The sequence below is a fragment of the Nannospalax galili genome, unplaced genomic scaffold (genome assembly GCF_000622305.1).
Source record: "Nannospalax galili isolate Female #2095 unplaced genomic scaffold, S.galili_v1.0 scaffold32, whole genome shotgun sequence".
Classification (NCBI taxonomy): Eukaryota; Metazoa; Chordata; class Mammalia; order Rodentia; family Spalacidae; genus Nannospalax; species Nannospalax galili.
Window position 1 is genome coordinate 4,168,288 of NW_008335297.1, and position 15,612 is coordinate 4,183,899.

At 44.1% G+C, this 15,612-nt stretch overlaps 1 protein-coding gene across 2 annotated transcripts in view; it reads left to right on the top strand.

The window, feature by feature from the left end:
- Txndc11 (thioredoxin domain containing 11) overlaps positions 1–15,612 on the top strand; it is a 79,442-nt gene that overhangs the window by 58,346 nt on the left and 5,484 nt on the right. For both annotated transcript variants that reach the window (XM_017797356.2, XM_017797357.2), the window contains 4 exons: positions 4,943–5,735; positions 8,290–8,432; positions 9,272–9,381; positions 14,861–14,941. In XM_017797356.2, coding sequence (XP_017652845.1) covers positions 4,943–5,735; positions 8,290–8,432; positions 9,272–9,381; positions 14,861–14,941 — 1,127 coding nt within the window. The remainder of the gene's footprint in view (positions 1–4,942; positions 5,736–8,289; positions 8,433–9,271; positions 9,382–14,860; positions 14,942–15,612) is intronic.

The following is a 15,612-nucleotide window of genomic DNA, read 5'->3' on the forward strand; positions in this document are numbered from 1 at the left end:
TTTAAAAAAAGAAGAAAGGAGAGAAAAATGGAGTAGTTCTGGTTCCTTTACCTCTGGTAGGAGGGACTGGAAGTCTTAAAACTTCATTTCTAGGTGGGCGTGGTGGCACATGCCTGTAGTCCCAGCACTTGGGAAGCAGAGGCAGGCGGATCTCTGTGAGTTCAAGGCCAGCCTGGTCGACATAGTTCCAGGACAGCTGGGACTACAGGGAGACCCTGCTTCAAAAAGACAAAAACAAAACAACAACAACAAAAAACCCATTTCTTTGGAAGATCTGTACTGCATGGTTGGTTTATGAATTAAGACGCTCTTTCCCATGACCAGGTCTCTCTACCCCCATCTAGATTAAGAGCCTTCAAGGTCTTTGAGGGAAAGGCAGGATTTCAGCCAAGCTGGAGGCTGTGGCTCTGGGTTTTTACTTTTACTTCCTGAACATTGTCTTGCCTGGCTTGGGTGAGCAGGGTGGAGGGTTGTTGTTGGCAGAAGTCCATACTTACTCCAGAGGGCTAGAGTTGAGTTTGACTCAAAGAGGGAGGACTCGTGCTTCCAAGCCTGTTGGTCCTGGATGAGCATCTCCCTAAATTATGCCTCCAATCTAGCACCTACTGACAGTTTCACATGTGGCTCCTTTCCCAGCATTCCCAGGGTCCTCTGAGGTAGGTAGTGATGCTCAACCAACCCGCCATATGTGGTTGAAATGGCCCCTGGTAGTATTGTGCATCCTGGAGGTGAGCAGCATCTATAGCATTTTCCCTCCACATGTCCAGTCAGTGTGGTCAGTGTTCATTGAATGCTGTGCTGGGAGCTCATGGGAAAGAAAATGTGTGGTAGTCTCAGGCCTCTGGTCCAGCTGGGAACAAGAGCCAGTTTATAACTTAAGCAGAGGACGATCAGCCCCCAGTCCCCAGTCAATCCAGGGTCAAGCATTAAAAGAGGGAGGTGACATCTCAGAAAGCTAGGACCCAGCAGGACAGGGGAAGAGAGGCTTGAGGGTAGTGTTTGAGATGACTGTTGAGAGGAAGCCAGATTTAGATGAATTAAGGGGAACTAAGGGAAGAAGAGCTGTGGCCGAGGTGGGTGTGGATGTGTGCAGGAATTATAGCAAGTTCGTGTATGGGACACCACTGTGGAGGGCAGGAAGGGCTTCGTAGGAGGACCCTGAATGAACCTTGCAGAGAGGTCTGGGGTGCTTCTCTGAGGAGTCAGGATTGTCCCTGACATTTGAGGAGATGTGACTAGAGGGGCAGTTTTGCCAACAGCGGGGTTCTAGATGAGTGAGATTTAGTATGAGTTGAGTGAGTGTAAATGGGGGTGATCGCAGGTACTTCTGTGATGGGCAGCAGTAGCAGTGACTAGAGGCTGGGCCCTGAATGAGGTGGAAAAGATAATGAGATCTGTTAGCTTAGTAGAGAGTTCAAGACAGCTTTTTTTTTTTTCATTGTCATTGTGGGCCTAAGTCAGGGCAGAAGGTTGAGAAAGCTTACTTTGTTGAAAAAGAGCAGCCATCTCAGAGTGAGGTAGTGATTGGGCATGCCAGGCAGGGGTGCTTGTGACAGTTGTAGGCTGTGTGTCGATTAGAAGTGACCAGGTGGTGGCTCCGCGAAGCCCAGGAGTGGGTAGCTGCCCTTATACATGTGCTTCCTGTACACACACCCCACACTTGCATGTGTTCACACGGAGAAACAGATCCTGACCACCAGTGTCAGACACTGATTCCTAGTGTCCTTAGAGAGTTCTTGAGATATCACATTGTGTATTATGCAGCATGTTAAGCAAAGGGAATGCTTGTTTCGGCCTCCAGAGTCCTTTTGACTTGTCTTTCACTCTAAGTATTTGAGTCATTCACAGTGTATGAGCCTAGTAAGCAGAGACATGGTCATCAAATTCAGATTTATGGAAGAAAACAGAAAAACAGAGGTGTTGACAGCACAGACACTTGTAATTACTTGCCACGTTATTCTTATTTACACTAAATATGACATTGATGAAACATGTAACAGGATGTAGTATAGATTTTGTTTTCAAGAGAGGTAAGAGACCCAGGCATGGTGGCGCATGCCTTTAATCCTAGCACTTGGGAGGCAGAAGTATGCAGCTCTCTGTGAGATCAAGTCAAGGCCAGCCTGGTCTGCATATTGAGTTCCAGGCCAGCTAAGGTTACAAAAAGACCCTGTCTCAAAAAAAAAGCTAAGAGGCTACATCCTCAAGAACATTGCCTTGTAGTTCCCCCTCCCCCTGCCATCCCCCTTCCCTAGAAGGTAGTCTTTACAGGGCTGTTGTATGAGATAATAGGAATGAGAGGGATGAAGAAAGTGCTCTAGTATTCTCCTCTTGTCAACTTTTTATGACATACAATAGTGAATCTTGAAGTTTTATGGGATGTTTAGGGGTCAAGGGAAATAGCTACCTTACTGTATCATTGAATGTGAATCAGTCCCAGGACTTTTTGTTGGTCATTTAGGTCTGGCTTGCTGGCACAGTATGCCATCGAGCCTTGTGCAGAAAGGATGAAGATGTTTGTATGGGGGGAAATTTTTTTTTTTTTTTTTGGTCTTTTTGAGACAGGGTCTCCCTGTAGCCCCAGCTGTCCTGGAACTCACTATGTAGACCAGGCTGGCCTTGAACTCACAGAGATCCGTCTGCCTCTGCCTCCTGAGTGCTGGGATTAAAGGCATGCGCCACCACGCCCGGCACTTGGGGGGAAATAATTTTTAAAAATATGTATTTTCTTGGGGCTGGAGAGATGGCTCAGCGGTTAAGAACACTGGTTGTTCTTGCAGAAGACCTGGGTTCGAATCCCAGCACCCACATGGCAGCTAACAGTCTATAACTCCAGTTCCAGGGGATTTGACAACCTCTTCTGTCCTCCGCGGGCATTGCACGACACAGGTGCACTTACTACATACATGTAAGCAATACGCATATACACACTCTAAAATAAAAATAATAAGTACAGTATTTTAAATACTTTTTTTCTTTTTATTTATTTATTTATTTATTTATTTTGGTCTTTTTGAGACAGGGTCTCCCTGTAGCCCCAGCTGTCCTGGAACTCACTATGTAGACCAGGCTGCCAGGCTGGCTTTGAACTCACAGAGATCTGCCTGCCTCTGCCTCCCAAGTGCTGGGATGAAAGGTGTGCGCCACCATGCTATTTAAAATTTTTCAATTTATTATTTTTATTTAATGTGTATGAGTGTATTGCCTACATGTAGGTAGGTGCACCTGTGTCGTGCAGTGCTCAAGGAGGTCAGAAGAGGACATTGGATCTCCTGGAACTGGAATTATAGATGGTTGTTAGCCACCATGTAGGTGTTAGGAGTCAAACCTGGGTCCTCTGCAAGAGCAGCCAGTGCTCTTAACTGCTAAGCCAGCTCTCCAGCCCCCAAGGAAAATGAATTTATAGCACTGGCTTATGTAAAGTGACTTTTTTTTTGTCTTTTTGAGACAGGGTCTCCCTGTAGCTCCGGCTGCCTGCAACTCACTCTGTAGACCATGCTGACCTTGAACTCACAGAGGATCTGCCTGCCTCTGCCTCCTGAATGCTAGGATTAAAGGTGTGCACCACCATGCCCGGCTAAAGTGACTTTCTGTTCCAAGAACTAGTTAAACAGTTTCCTGTAAATGCATATGTTTTGAATTAATCCTCCATAAATACTGTTATAGAATTTGTCTAAATTGAAAATTTATTCATTAAATATCTCGTATATACCTACATACACTTTTTTGTTTGTTTGATTTTGTGGTTTTTTTTTGAGACTGAGTCTTATGTATCCCAGGCTGACTTTGAACTCACTATGTAACTGAGGATGACCTTGAACTTGAGAGTAATGTAATTAAGGGGGATTGTGCACACTACCTGAAATGTCATGTATTCACACATGCCCAAACATGGTCCTGTCAGTAAGGATCCTGTGAGGAAAAAGGATGGTCTAACCAAAGCTTGCAAGACTGTAGAAGTGTCTGAGACTTGAAGTGCAGAAACCAGTTCATCCAGAGGGCAGGGTGGGTTTGCTTTGACTGAAGCAGCCTCCTAGCTTCAGGGTCTTGGGAACAGCTAGAGGAGGAGATGGTGTCCCTCGCCAGGCCTTTGTAAGAGGGCCTGGTCTGGTGTGGGTAGCATGAGATTGGAAAGACAAATGAGGAGAATATGAATATGGAGAATATTCATGCCAGAGTATGAATAGATTTCATCCTGTAGGTAACAGGAAGCCATCAGATGTCTTTTGTTCATGGAGTGTCTGTCATGCTTAGGATTATTCTTTGAAAAGAAGTGGCAGTATGGAGGTTTAGTTGTGGTAGGATGAAAAAAGTGATCTGAGGCAGTGCCTGAGGAGAAATGGAGGACGAGCTGGTTTGTAGTTTGATGATGCTCGTTCCCAGTAAAGATGGTGTAGGGAGAGGAAGAGATGGTCTAGGAAGGAAATGGGTGAGGAAAGTTGGGAGCAGGCTGGATCAATGGTCTCTTAGAAAGTGTGAACATATTTGGAAATGTGTATGCTATTAAATGCTAATTCTACACATTGGGTATTTGGGAAATTTTCCTACTTACTAAAGATGAGAAAAAGCAGCAGTGTAGATGAGTTGTAAGGTGTAAAGTGTAAAGAGACAAGACAAGAGGGTTAAGTTCTGTTCTGATTCTTCTCATAGTCTGGATATAGTCCTGAGCTGAACAGCTTTGCCTGCCGGGTTTCATTCTTCTATGGTCAGCAGACATCTCTGGAACCCTCTCTTCTTAGTTCATTGCTTGCTGATAGAAAGGCATGTTGTAAAAAATACCCCAGACCTCTATATTAACAAGTAGGTATGACCATCTCCCTTTTGAGGGAGTTCTGGCCTGGGCTCCTACCTGTGACTCAGGGATGCCATCCAGGCAGCACAGCCAGCATTCAGCATTTCAGTCATTCCTGTGCCCTCTCACCAGTCCTGCCCTGTCTTTCAGATCACCCAAGTGGCCTTGGAGTACAACAACTGTCATAGGGACCAGGTGGTGGAGCGCCTCCTCCAGCACCTGCGGCGGGTTGAGGCACCTGTGTTCCAGTCCCTGGCACCAGAGCCACTGGTCCCACTGCCTGATGCTCGGCTGGTGGCAGTGTCCCCCTGCTGCAACACAGTGGTGCTGCCACAGGGGCCAGCCTTCTCCAAGACCCACAACGTCTGTGAGCTGTGTGTCAACCAGACAGCGGGTAGCACCAAGCCGAGCTCGGTGAGCGTGCCACAGTGCAGCTTCTTTGACATGGCAGCCGCTCTGGATTCCTTCTACCTCAAGGAGCAGACCTTTTATCACGTGGCATCAAGCACCATGGAGTGCAGTAATTTTTTAACATCCTACAGCCCTTTCAGCTACTACACTGCATGTTGCAGGACCATAACCCGGGGCACGGCGAGCTTCACTGGCTCAGAACAGGATGCCTTTGCACCCCCGGCCATCACATTCTCTTCCCTGGAGAAGAGCTGTGAGGCTGCCACCCCGAGCTCCATTCCTCACATTGAGGAGAACAGGTACCGCTTTCCTGAAGTGGGCCTCACTGGCACAACCTTCACAGGCCTGAGCTGCAGAACCAACAAGACCCTGAACATCTACCTTTTGGATTCCAATTTATTTTGGTTATATGCGGAGAGACTAGGTGCCCCAAGCTCCGCTCCCGTGAAGGAGTTTGCCACAATTGTTGATGTAAAAGAAGAGTCGCATTATATCTTGGACCCCAAACAAGCCCTCATGAAGTTCACTCTAGGTACTGTAGGTTTGCTTCTCTGAGCATAACAACTTTGCTTTGCTTGGCCTAAGATCTGTAAGTTGTACTGATAGTCTCATTATACTTGATTGTGGGAGTGGCGTTAGCTTCATAGTTCATTTTAGGTCTTCAGACAACTTATTATAAATTGTCTTTATCTGTTTGTCATTTTGGAAAGAGGCTTATTTTGCCTATTAAATGCAACAGAAACTTCCATATGCCAAATTCTGGTTGCGTTTGTCAGCTGGCTAGGAGTCCAAGTGTCTAGAGTGGCAATTTCTGTGACATTTCCAAAGCTCAGCCAGTGTTAGTTAGAAGGGACCTGGTTCCCATACTAGACAGGGTGGTGAGAACCTTTCTGGTAGGATGTGCAGGGGCTATGGACGTGGCCATTAACAGTGACAGCATCTAAGGAGCAATAAAAGCAGAAAGCAGTGGCTGGGCTCACTTTTGTCTCACAGGGTTGAATGTATGTGTTTCAGCCACTAGGCCTAATTTGTTCTGCTGCAGGTTTATAGCATGCTGAGGAATGCTGCCTTTGACCTTCACTATCTACATTGTACAGACAAGTGTCCAGTTTGGGTTGCAAGCTGGTAAAAACCACTTTGTAGGTCTAAGGTTCCACTGTGGGAAAGCACCCCAGAACTGGCTCCAGGGGCTTGGCAACAGCAGCAAATGGACTCATGTGGTCCTGTTCCCAGGACTTTGCCGAAGTCCCTGACATACAACACAAGGAAGTAAGAATTCAAAAGCCTTGTTAGTTCAGCTTCACTGGAAACTTGGGGAGAGCCAGTGCTTGCCAAATGGAGGAAGGGAGAAATCAGATAGTCAAAGCAGCTCGATTTCCAAGTTTAGAGAGTCTGAAGGCAGGATATGCTCAGCTCTCCTAAATACTAGTCCTGACTCCCCCTCTGTCAGTCCAGGTGAAATGCTCACATTTCTCACATTTGTGAAAGCACTGATGTAAATGTTGGTTTTCCTGTATCAAATTACATACTACAATGACAGGCTCCTTGGTGCCTAAAGGAACCTTGTGATATTTATGTTATGGAGTACAAAATCTTTTAATATTAAAAATTGCTCCTAATTTATGTTTTCCAAGGAAATGTTGGTGTATTTTGGTTTTCTTAAAATGAAAACAAACATGTTTTGTTCTGTTTTTAAAGAAAGTGTTTATTGGAGTTTCTCAGTTCTTTTCGGTAATTCTCATGTATTTTGATGAGCTCATAACACATTCACATCAACTCTGGCTCAGCTGTTGTCTTATATTTGATGACAGTTTTGGAAGTCCTTGTGAAACAAACCATTTACTGTTATGGATAGCTGAGAGTTAACCCCTAAGTCAACGGTTGCTAGAGTGGCTTCAGAATTTAGACTTCATTCAGATTGGGAAATAATTCTTGGTTTCCTGGTCCAAAACCTTAGCCAACTAAGTGTTTTTCAGCTATGATAACGAGTGTCTTTAGTATTCACATGACATTTTCACTTCCTCCTCTGCAGAGCATGTTATTATCCATTATGACCTCCAGTGGAGAGTCAGAAGAAAAATAAAGCTCAGATTAGTGTTGTTTCACTGAGGGCAAAGGATTCTAAGATGGCTGTGTTTGTGGCAAGGGTGAAATTGTTGGCTCAAGTTAGGTCTTTGATTATTTATAGGTTTTATTTGTGTGTTTTTCCACCATGTATAATTTTGATTGATTGATTGATTGATTGATTGATTGATTGGCCTTTTTGAGACAGGGTCTCTGTAGCCCCAGCTGGCCTGGAACAGACTTTCTGAGACCAGGCTGGTCTTGAGCTCACAGAAATTGGCCTGCCTCTGATAATTTTTATTTTTGTTAGCTTTTAAAATATTTTATTATTTTTTTATTTTATATATACACGAGTATATTGCCTGCATGTATGTAAACGCACCCATGTCATGCAAAGGTCAGAAGACAGCATTGAATCCCCTGGAACTGGAGTTGTGGACAGTTATTAGCTGCCATATGGGTGCTAGGAATCAAACCCAGGTCCTCTGGAAGAGCAGCCTTTGCTCTTAACTGCTGAGTCATCTCTCCAGCCCCTTATTAGCCTTTTAAAAAAGAAACTTTAAATAAAGGAAACAATAAAGCTCCTTGGATTCAGGTTAATGAGCATTAAATATTTCCACATTGTTCAATTATGACATTTGTAGTAATGCTTAAGATCTTGGCATTAGAGATTGAATCTCTTGCAAAGGGTGTAGCAGGTTGCTGATATGTGCTTTCTCACTTAGTATATATTTCTGGACCAGTTCTTTTAGAGAGCAGCAGGATGGAATTCTTACTTTGTATTTGAGCACCCCGTCCACATGATGTTTTGTTATCTAAAGGACTGTCCCCTGAGTTAATAACTACCAAAGCTAGGCCTGATGACATCCTGGGCACCTTTGTGTCAGGTTTTGCTTAGAGGTGAGGTACTTAAATTGTAAGCATGGGAAGTCATTTCAGTTTTAAAATGTGAAGTTTAAAGTAGGCCAGCTGTTTTCCTTGTACCTAGAGCAGAGCTGATCTCATTTTCTCTTTATTTTTAGAGTCTTTTATTCAAAACTTCAGCATTATCTACAGTCCCTTGAAAAGGCATCTTATTGGAAGTGATTCTGCCCAGCTCCCATCTCAGCATTTAATCACTGAAGTGACAACTGACACCTTCTGGGAAGTCGTCCTTCGGAAACAGGCATGGAGCTAAAGATCAAGCTTAGTGGTAGAGCACTTGCCTAGCATGGATGAGGCTTTGAGTTCAGTCTCTGTCACTGCAGGAAACAGGTGTAGGGGCTCAAAAGAGGAGCCAAATTCAAGCCATCCATCCTTCTTAGAGTAATTTCCATGTTGTAATTGTTGAAGTGAATAGTCAGTTTTTGATTTGCAGATTAGTCTGGTGGCAGAACATGAATGGATCACGTGGTGGGCTTTCTTTTTTTTTTTTCTTTTTAAAATATTATGTATATGTATATATATATGTATGCATGTGTGTATATGAGTGTATTGCCTGCATGTATATAAGTGTACCCACTCCATGCAGTGCCCACAGATCCCCTAGAACTGTAGTTATGATGGTTGTTAGTTGCCATGTGGGTGCTGGGAATCAAACCCAGGTCCTCTGGAAGAGTAGCCAATGCTCTTAACCACTTAGCTATTGCTCCAGCCCCTCTCTTTTTTTCTCTTTCTTTTTTGTGTATGAGTGTTTTCCCTGCATGTATATAAGTACACCTGTATACACAATGCCCACAGAGGCCAGAAGAGGATGTCAGAGTCTCTTGAACTGGACTTACAGGCTTGTTAGCCACCATGTGGGTGCTGGGAACTGAACTTGGGTCCTCTTCAAGAGGACCCAGTGGTGGGTTTTCTAATTGTGAAATCCTTTTAAAAAAGCACATAACTAGAACTAAAGATGAAAAATCTCACCATGATTTCTGCATAGGCAGTTGGGTTAACTCAATGCCTGAGGGAATGTATGCATAGCAGGAGATGAAGACCAAGTCCCAGGCAAGTAACCACTGTCTCCTTTTCCAATAGGATGTTTTGCTGCTCTATTATGCACAGTGGTGTGGATTTTGCCCTTCACTCAATCACATCTTTATTCAGCTAGCTCGGCTCCTGCCAGAGGACACATTCACTGTGGCCAGGTAGGAATCCAGCTCACAGCATCATGGGATATACCACCTTTAGTCCCCTCTGCCACTTAGCCCATGGTATGTAAGACTTGGTTGGATTTAATTATCAGTTAAAAGTCATGAAACTTCTTCCTGTTGAATTCAGGGTGTACATGATGTTTAGGTACTTACTGGATTCATGGGAAAGTAGGTGCAGCTCTGACTGCTTGGAGTCCTTTTGAAGGGGATGCCCAGAATGCCACCTAACCCTGGGACCCACAGCATCAGCCTGTTTTTCTCTTCATTGGTGAGATCAAGAGGAAGAGTTGGTCCATAACCTTGTGTGTTCTAGTTTTTTTTTTTTCTTTGAGAGAGAGGGGCTCTCCAACTGTTGCTCCAACTGGCCTGGAACTCACTATGTTCCTTGATCTCACAGAGGTCCACCTGTCTCCTCTGCCTCCTGAGTACTGGGATTAATGGTGTACATCACCATGCCCAACTTTGTGTTTTAGTTTTGTGATTCCATGGGTGATATATACAGGCATTTGCATAAACAAAGTTTGATCATCTTTTTTTTTTTTTAGTCTCTATAGTCTAGATTGGCTTGAACTCACTATGTAACCCAGGTTGTCCTTGAACTCCTGATAGTTCTCCCTTAGTCTCCCATGTGCTGAGATACAGGTGTGAGCCACCACGCCTGGCTTCAAATACCCGTGTGTGTGTGTGTGTGTGTGTGTGTGTGTGTGTGTGTGAGAGAGAGAGAGAGAGAGAGAGAGAGAGAGAATACTTGTATAGAGGTCAGAAGTCAACATTGGGTATCTCCCTCTACCACTCTCCACCTTATTAGTATTTTTTAAATTAAACTTACTACTTGACAATTTTGTATATGTATATAATGCGTTTGATTACACTCACTTCTTCCATCTCTTCTCTCTCACCCCATCAACTCTCCCACCCTTCTCCTGTAGATTGTTCTCCTGTTGTCATGTCATTTTGGCTTTGTTTTGTTGATCAACTAAGTTTAGCCTGGCCTGTCCATATGCTCAGTCGGTATGGAGCTATCCACTAGAGCATAGAGGACTTACCAATGGCTGTACCCATGAAGACAGTGACTCCTCCTCCTCCAGCATCCATCAATAGCCAGCAGTGCCCTAGGAAGGGGTGGGGTCCCATGAGTTCCTCCCCTATCCATTACTGAATGTTGACAGACTGCCTTATGTAGGCCTAGTGCTAGGAACCGCAGCTGCTGTGAGTTCACAACTGCAAAGGCTATGTCTGCTCAGAAGATACCCCTCCCATCATCCAGCTCTTCATTTCTTTCCGGTCTCTCTTCCACTATGTTCCCTGAGCCTTGGAGAGTGTGATAGAAATGTCCTATTTAAGACATGTAGCAACAGGGTCCTCCACTGGGTAAGATTATTGATGACTTTTCTTTCCCAACTACCTGAAAGCACCTTCTGGCACCTTCTGGGAGTTAACCAGAAGGGGGAAAGCTTCCAGTTCAGTTGCAACTTGATTTCTCTGTCTTGCAACCAACGTATATAGTGTCTTGAGCAATAGGGTCTTATCATCTAGTGGTGTGCAACCAAGAGCAATAACAATAGCCTGTGTTGTTTGAGGGGCCTCTGGGGTTTCTTGGCTAACAACTCATGACTAGATAGACTTATTATTTTAATCAGGGTCTCTCACTGAACCTGGAGCTCACTGATCCAGAGAGGCCCCATGATCCTACTCTCTGCCTCACAGCACTGGGATTTTAAGTGTTTACCACCACACCTGTTTTTTTTTTTTTTTTGTTTTTGTCTTTTTGAAGCAGGATCTCCCTGTAAGCCCCAGCTGTCCTGGAACTCACTATGTAGACAAGGCTGGCCTTGAACTCACAGATCCGCCTGCCTCTGCCTCTCAAGTGCTGGGACTACAGGCATGTGCCACCATGCCCAGCCACACCAGCTTTTTATGTAAGTGCTAAGGCTCCAAACTCAGGCCCTCATGCTTACATAGCAAGCACTTTACCAACTGAACCATCTCCCCAGCCCTCAAATACAAATGTAGATGAGGAAGTAAGCAGTTTGGGTGGGGGTTGTTTAATTTATATCTTTCCTCCTTTCCCACTAAATAAGGAGGACCAAATCACAGGAAAAAATAGCAGAAGATAGGCTATTGGATTTGAGAAATTGGTGCACACCTATAGTCCCAGCACTTGGGAGGCAGAGGCAGGCAGATTTCTGTGAGTTCAAGGCCAGCCTAGTCTATATAGTGAGTTCCAGGACAGCTGGGGCTTACAGGGAGACCATGCTTCAAAAAGACAAAAACAAACAAAGAAACAAAAAACAACTTTCCAAAGTAGGAACAGTTGAAAAAAATAAAGAAAGATGAACATAGTCCATTGGAGTATGTGCAACGAAAATAAAAACATACTTTTAAGTGATGGTTTTTTTTAACAGTAGCAGGGATTGAACTTGGAGCCCAGTGCATGCAAGGCAAGGGCTTTTAACACTGAGCTACCTCTTCAGCCCTAGCAACATGCTTCAAAAGGTTGCCATAAGTACATGTATATCTATATTTCACTTGGTACCTGCTATGAACTCTCAATAATAATTTTGATATAATAAATTTATTTAATAAATTTGAGAAGTTATTATACTGAGAGCTTAAGACAGATGAGCTTCAACCTCAGAATACTCTGTGAGGCTGGTGTAGCGTTCATTTTCTTTTTATTGAGGATACAACTGAGGTACAGAAATGTCAGATAACTTGTCCAGAATCATACAACATGTAAATGTGGGATCAGTATTCAGATCACCAGATGTTCATGCACTAGACACCTCACATTTAAAATGGTTTAAAGATAGCCAGGAGTGTGGCTCAGTTGGTAGGTAGCATGCTTGCCTAGCATGCATGAAACCCTAAATTCAATCCCTAGCAGTCCATAAACCAGGTGTGGTGGCACATTATGGTAATTTCAGCACTTGGGAGGTCAAAGCAGGAGAATCAGAAGTTCAAGGTCATCCTCAGCTGCATAGCAAGTTAGAGGCCAGCCTGGGCTCCATGAGACCCTGTCTCAGAATAGTAAAAATGCTTAACAAATAATAAAAAGTTTAAGAACAGGTAAACTCATTGTGAACAAAGAACACAGGCAGGCTTTTCATGCAAATGACAGAATAAATAAACAACCGGGAAATTAGGACCTAATAAATTAAATTAAAACACCAACAAAGTGTCATTTAACTAAATTAATAAATGCTTTTTTTTTGTTTGTTTTTTTTGAGACAGGGTCTCCCTGTAGCCCCAGCTGTCCTGGAACTCACTATGTAGACCAGGCTGGCCTTGAACTCACAGAGATCCACCTGCCTCTGCCTCCCAAGTGCTGGGATTAAAGGCGTGCGCCACCACGCCTGACAATAAATGCTTTTTTAAGTTACAGGATCTTGTGTTGATAAAGTGGAATAAGTTGGCAAAACCCTTTTTGGAAAGCATTTTGACAACATTTGCAAGAAATCACAAAAAAACTGTTACACATTTATGACCCAGTTAATTTCACTTTGGGGGCTTAGAAAAATGGGAATTCCAGAGACACATACCCTAATTCTTATAGCATTGTTTACAGCAACAGTAGAGGCATGTAGTCATAATGGCATAGGTAGCACCTCTGGCCATTTACTAAAGCAGTGCTTTTCATCTAATTAATTGAAAAGACTAGAGGAGTTGCTGTGTAATCGCTCCTAACATTGTAAGTTTACAACCATGCAAGAATCCTAAGGAAAGGCCTCTGATAGGCCATGGAGTTCCGGTGGTTTTTAGTGTTTTCATTTCACAGTCTCAGTTACAGAGTATGGTGGCCAGCACTACTGGGTTGAAATGTGGAGCTCGTATGTTTTAGGTAGACTTTCATGGGCAGAGGCAAACATGCCATTTTGTTAAAAGATATAGGGAAATAGTTTTCATTTTGTTGTGCCAATTTTGGTGTGTGTGTGTGTGTGTGTGTGTGTGTGTGTGTGTGTGTGTGTGTGTGTATGTGTGTGTTTGAGTTTGAGACAGGGTCTCATGTATTCCAGGCTGACCTCCAGCTTGCTGTGTAGCCAAGGATGACCTTGAACTTCGTGCTTCTGTCTCCAGGGTGCTGGAAACAGGTGTGTGCCACCAAGCCTGATTTATACAGGACTTTACTATAAGTTATACTGGGCAAGCACTCTATCAGCTCAGCTAGATCTCCAACCCCTATGGCTAGTTTGAATAATCACGCCACACTGGTTTATACTGCTTGATCCCACATCAGATATACTTTTTGAAAATGCCACCAAATTAATGATCCAGGCATTTCCACCTTCTGTGTGCACTGGCCATGAATATCCTCCCTTAGAATATGCTGTCAGCCCTCTGCAGGTCAGCACATGCAGATCCTTGTCACCTGCCCAGGTCACTGCCTGCTGTGGGAGGGCCGATTACCAGAACAGTTATAATTTGTGCCACCCTAATTGAACATAGGGTGGGTGATTTAGCAGATATCATTTTCTACGATAAAAATTAACCTACTGGGTGTGGTGGCACATGTGTGAAATCCTGACACTAAGGATGTGAAGGCAGAATGATTGCTGAGAGTATGAGGGAAGCCTGGGCTACATAGTGAAAACTAGGCCAGCTGCAGCAGCAAGACCCTATCTGGAAAAGAAAAACAAAACAAAACCTTTTTAAGAAATTATTTTTATGTGTATGAGTATATTGCCTGAATGTATGTGTGTACACCTGTGTCATGCAGTGCCCATGGAGGTCAGAAGAGGGTGTCGGATCCCCTGGAACTGGAGTTACAGATGGTTGTTAGCCTCCATGTGGGTGCTGGGAATTGAACCTTGGTCTTCTGCAAGAGCAGTCAGTGCTCTTCACCACTAAGCCAACTCTCCAACCCCAAACAGAAACTTTTATTTTAAAAGAAAAAAGTTAGCCAGGCGTGGTGGTGCACACTTTTAATCCTAGCACTCTGGGAGGCAGAGGCAGGTGGATCTCTGTGAGTTCAAGGCCAGCCTGGTCTACATAGTGAGTTCTAGGACAGCTGGGGCTACAGGGAGACCCTGTCTCAAAAAGACCAAAAAAAAAAAAAAAATTAATTGAAACTGTATTAAGAAAGTACCCTGGCCTTGGCCTCCATCCTCACTCACAGTGTGTAAAGAGTGTAACCTTTCTCTTCAGAGAGGCTTGCTGCGCTTCACTCAGTGACTGACTGGCTTTTTCTAGAACTAATATACAGATTAAAATACTCAGCCAGATCTTCAGTGAGGCTACTTCAGTGAAGCTACTCAGGCATCTGTGTTTACTTTCAGGCCTTAATATTACTTTAGAGTGGACAGTGGCATGTTCTGAAACTGTTGGTGCCTAGTTTGCACCTGCAGTACCCTCACTAAGGAGGTTGGCCCAGGGGTGCAGAAACACCACAGGTTCTTCAGGAAATGGGGAATTTCTTCAGGTCGGCACTTCTTGGGCTGATAATTTACCAGTCGTTTGCTTTTGCCTCTGCCAGGATTGACGTGTCTCAGAATGATCTTCCTTGGGAATTCATGGTTGACCGTCTACCTACCATCTTGTTTTTTCCCTGCAATAGGTAAGTCTGAATTTTTTTCAGTGTTGGACAGATGGGATTCTCTTGTTGAACTCTGAAGATGAAATGGACTTAAGATATAAATCACTCATTATGACCTAAACTGTTGATAAAACTCTACCATTTGGGACATGTGGTGTTGGACTGTTCATGGACCATGCTAGTTTTCATTGAGGTTTGCTCTTCCCTAAGTCTCTTTTTTTACACAAGTATGCATATGGCCCTGAGAAATAGTTTTCATGCCTGTGTGAACACAGTAGAGGTTGCCACAGTTCACTGGGCCACTCTTAGGAGGCATTCTCTGCATACATACAGCCTGCTGTGACTGCTGTGGGATTGTCATCTGACTGTGCCAAAAGCCCCAGCAATCAGGGATGAGGCATTAGCAAAGAGTGTTGGACTTGGCAGTAAGTGTAGGCCCAAACATTTCCTCAGAAAAGGAAATGAACTCTTGGTCCTCACGAGTAAACTGGATGTTGATTCCTTTTTCACATATAACTTCCCTTTGGTTGTAGGACAGGTCTGCATGGGGATCCATTCACATCCTCTTTGGGAAGTGTTTGCAGGATCCTTTAGGGAGGGTCTTGACCCAAGTGTCCAGTGTCTATTGTTTTAACTTCCTGGCTGCCTCCTTTTCCAAGTCACTGTGCCACTGCTATGCTCATTCTGGCCTC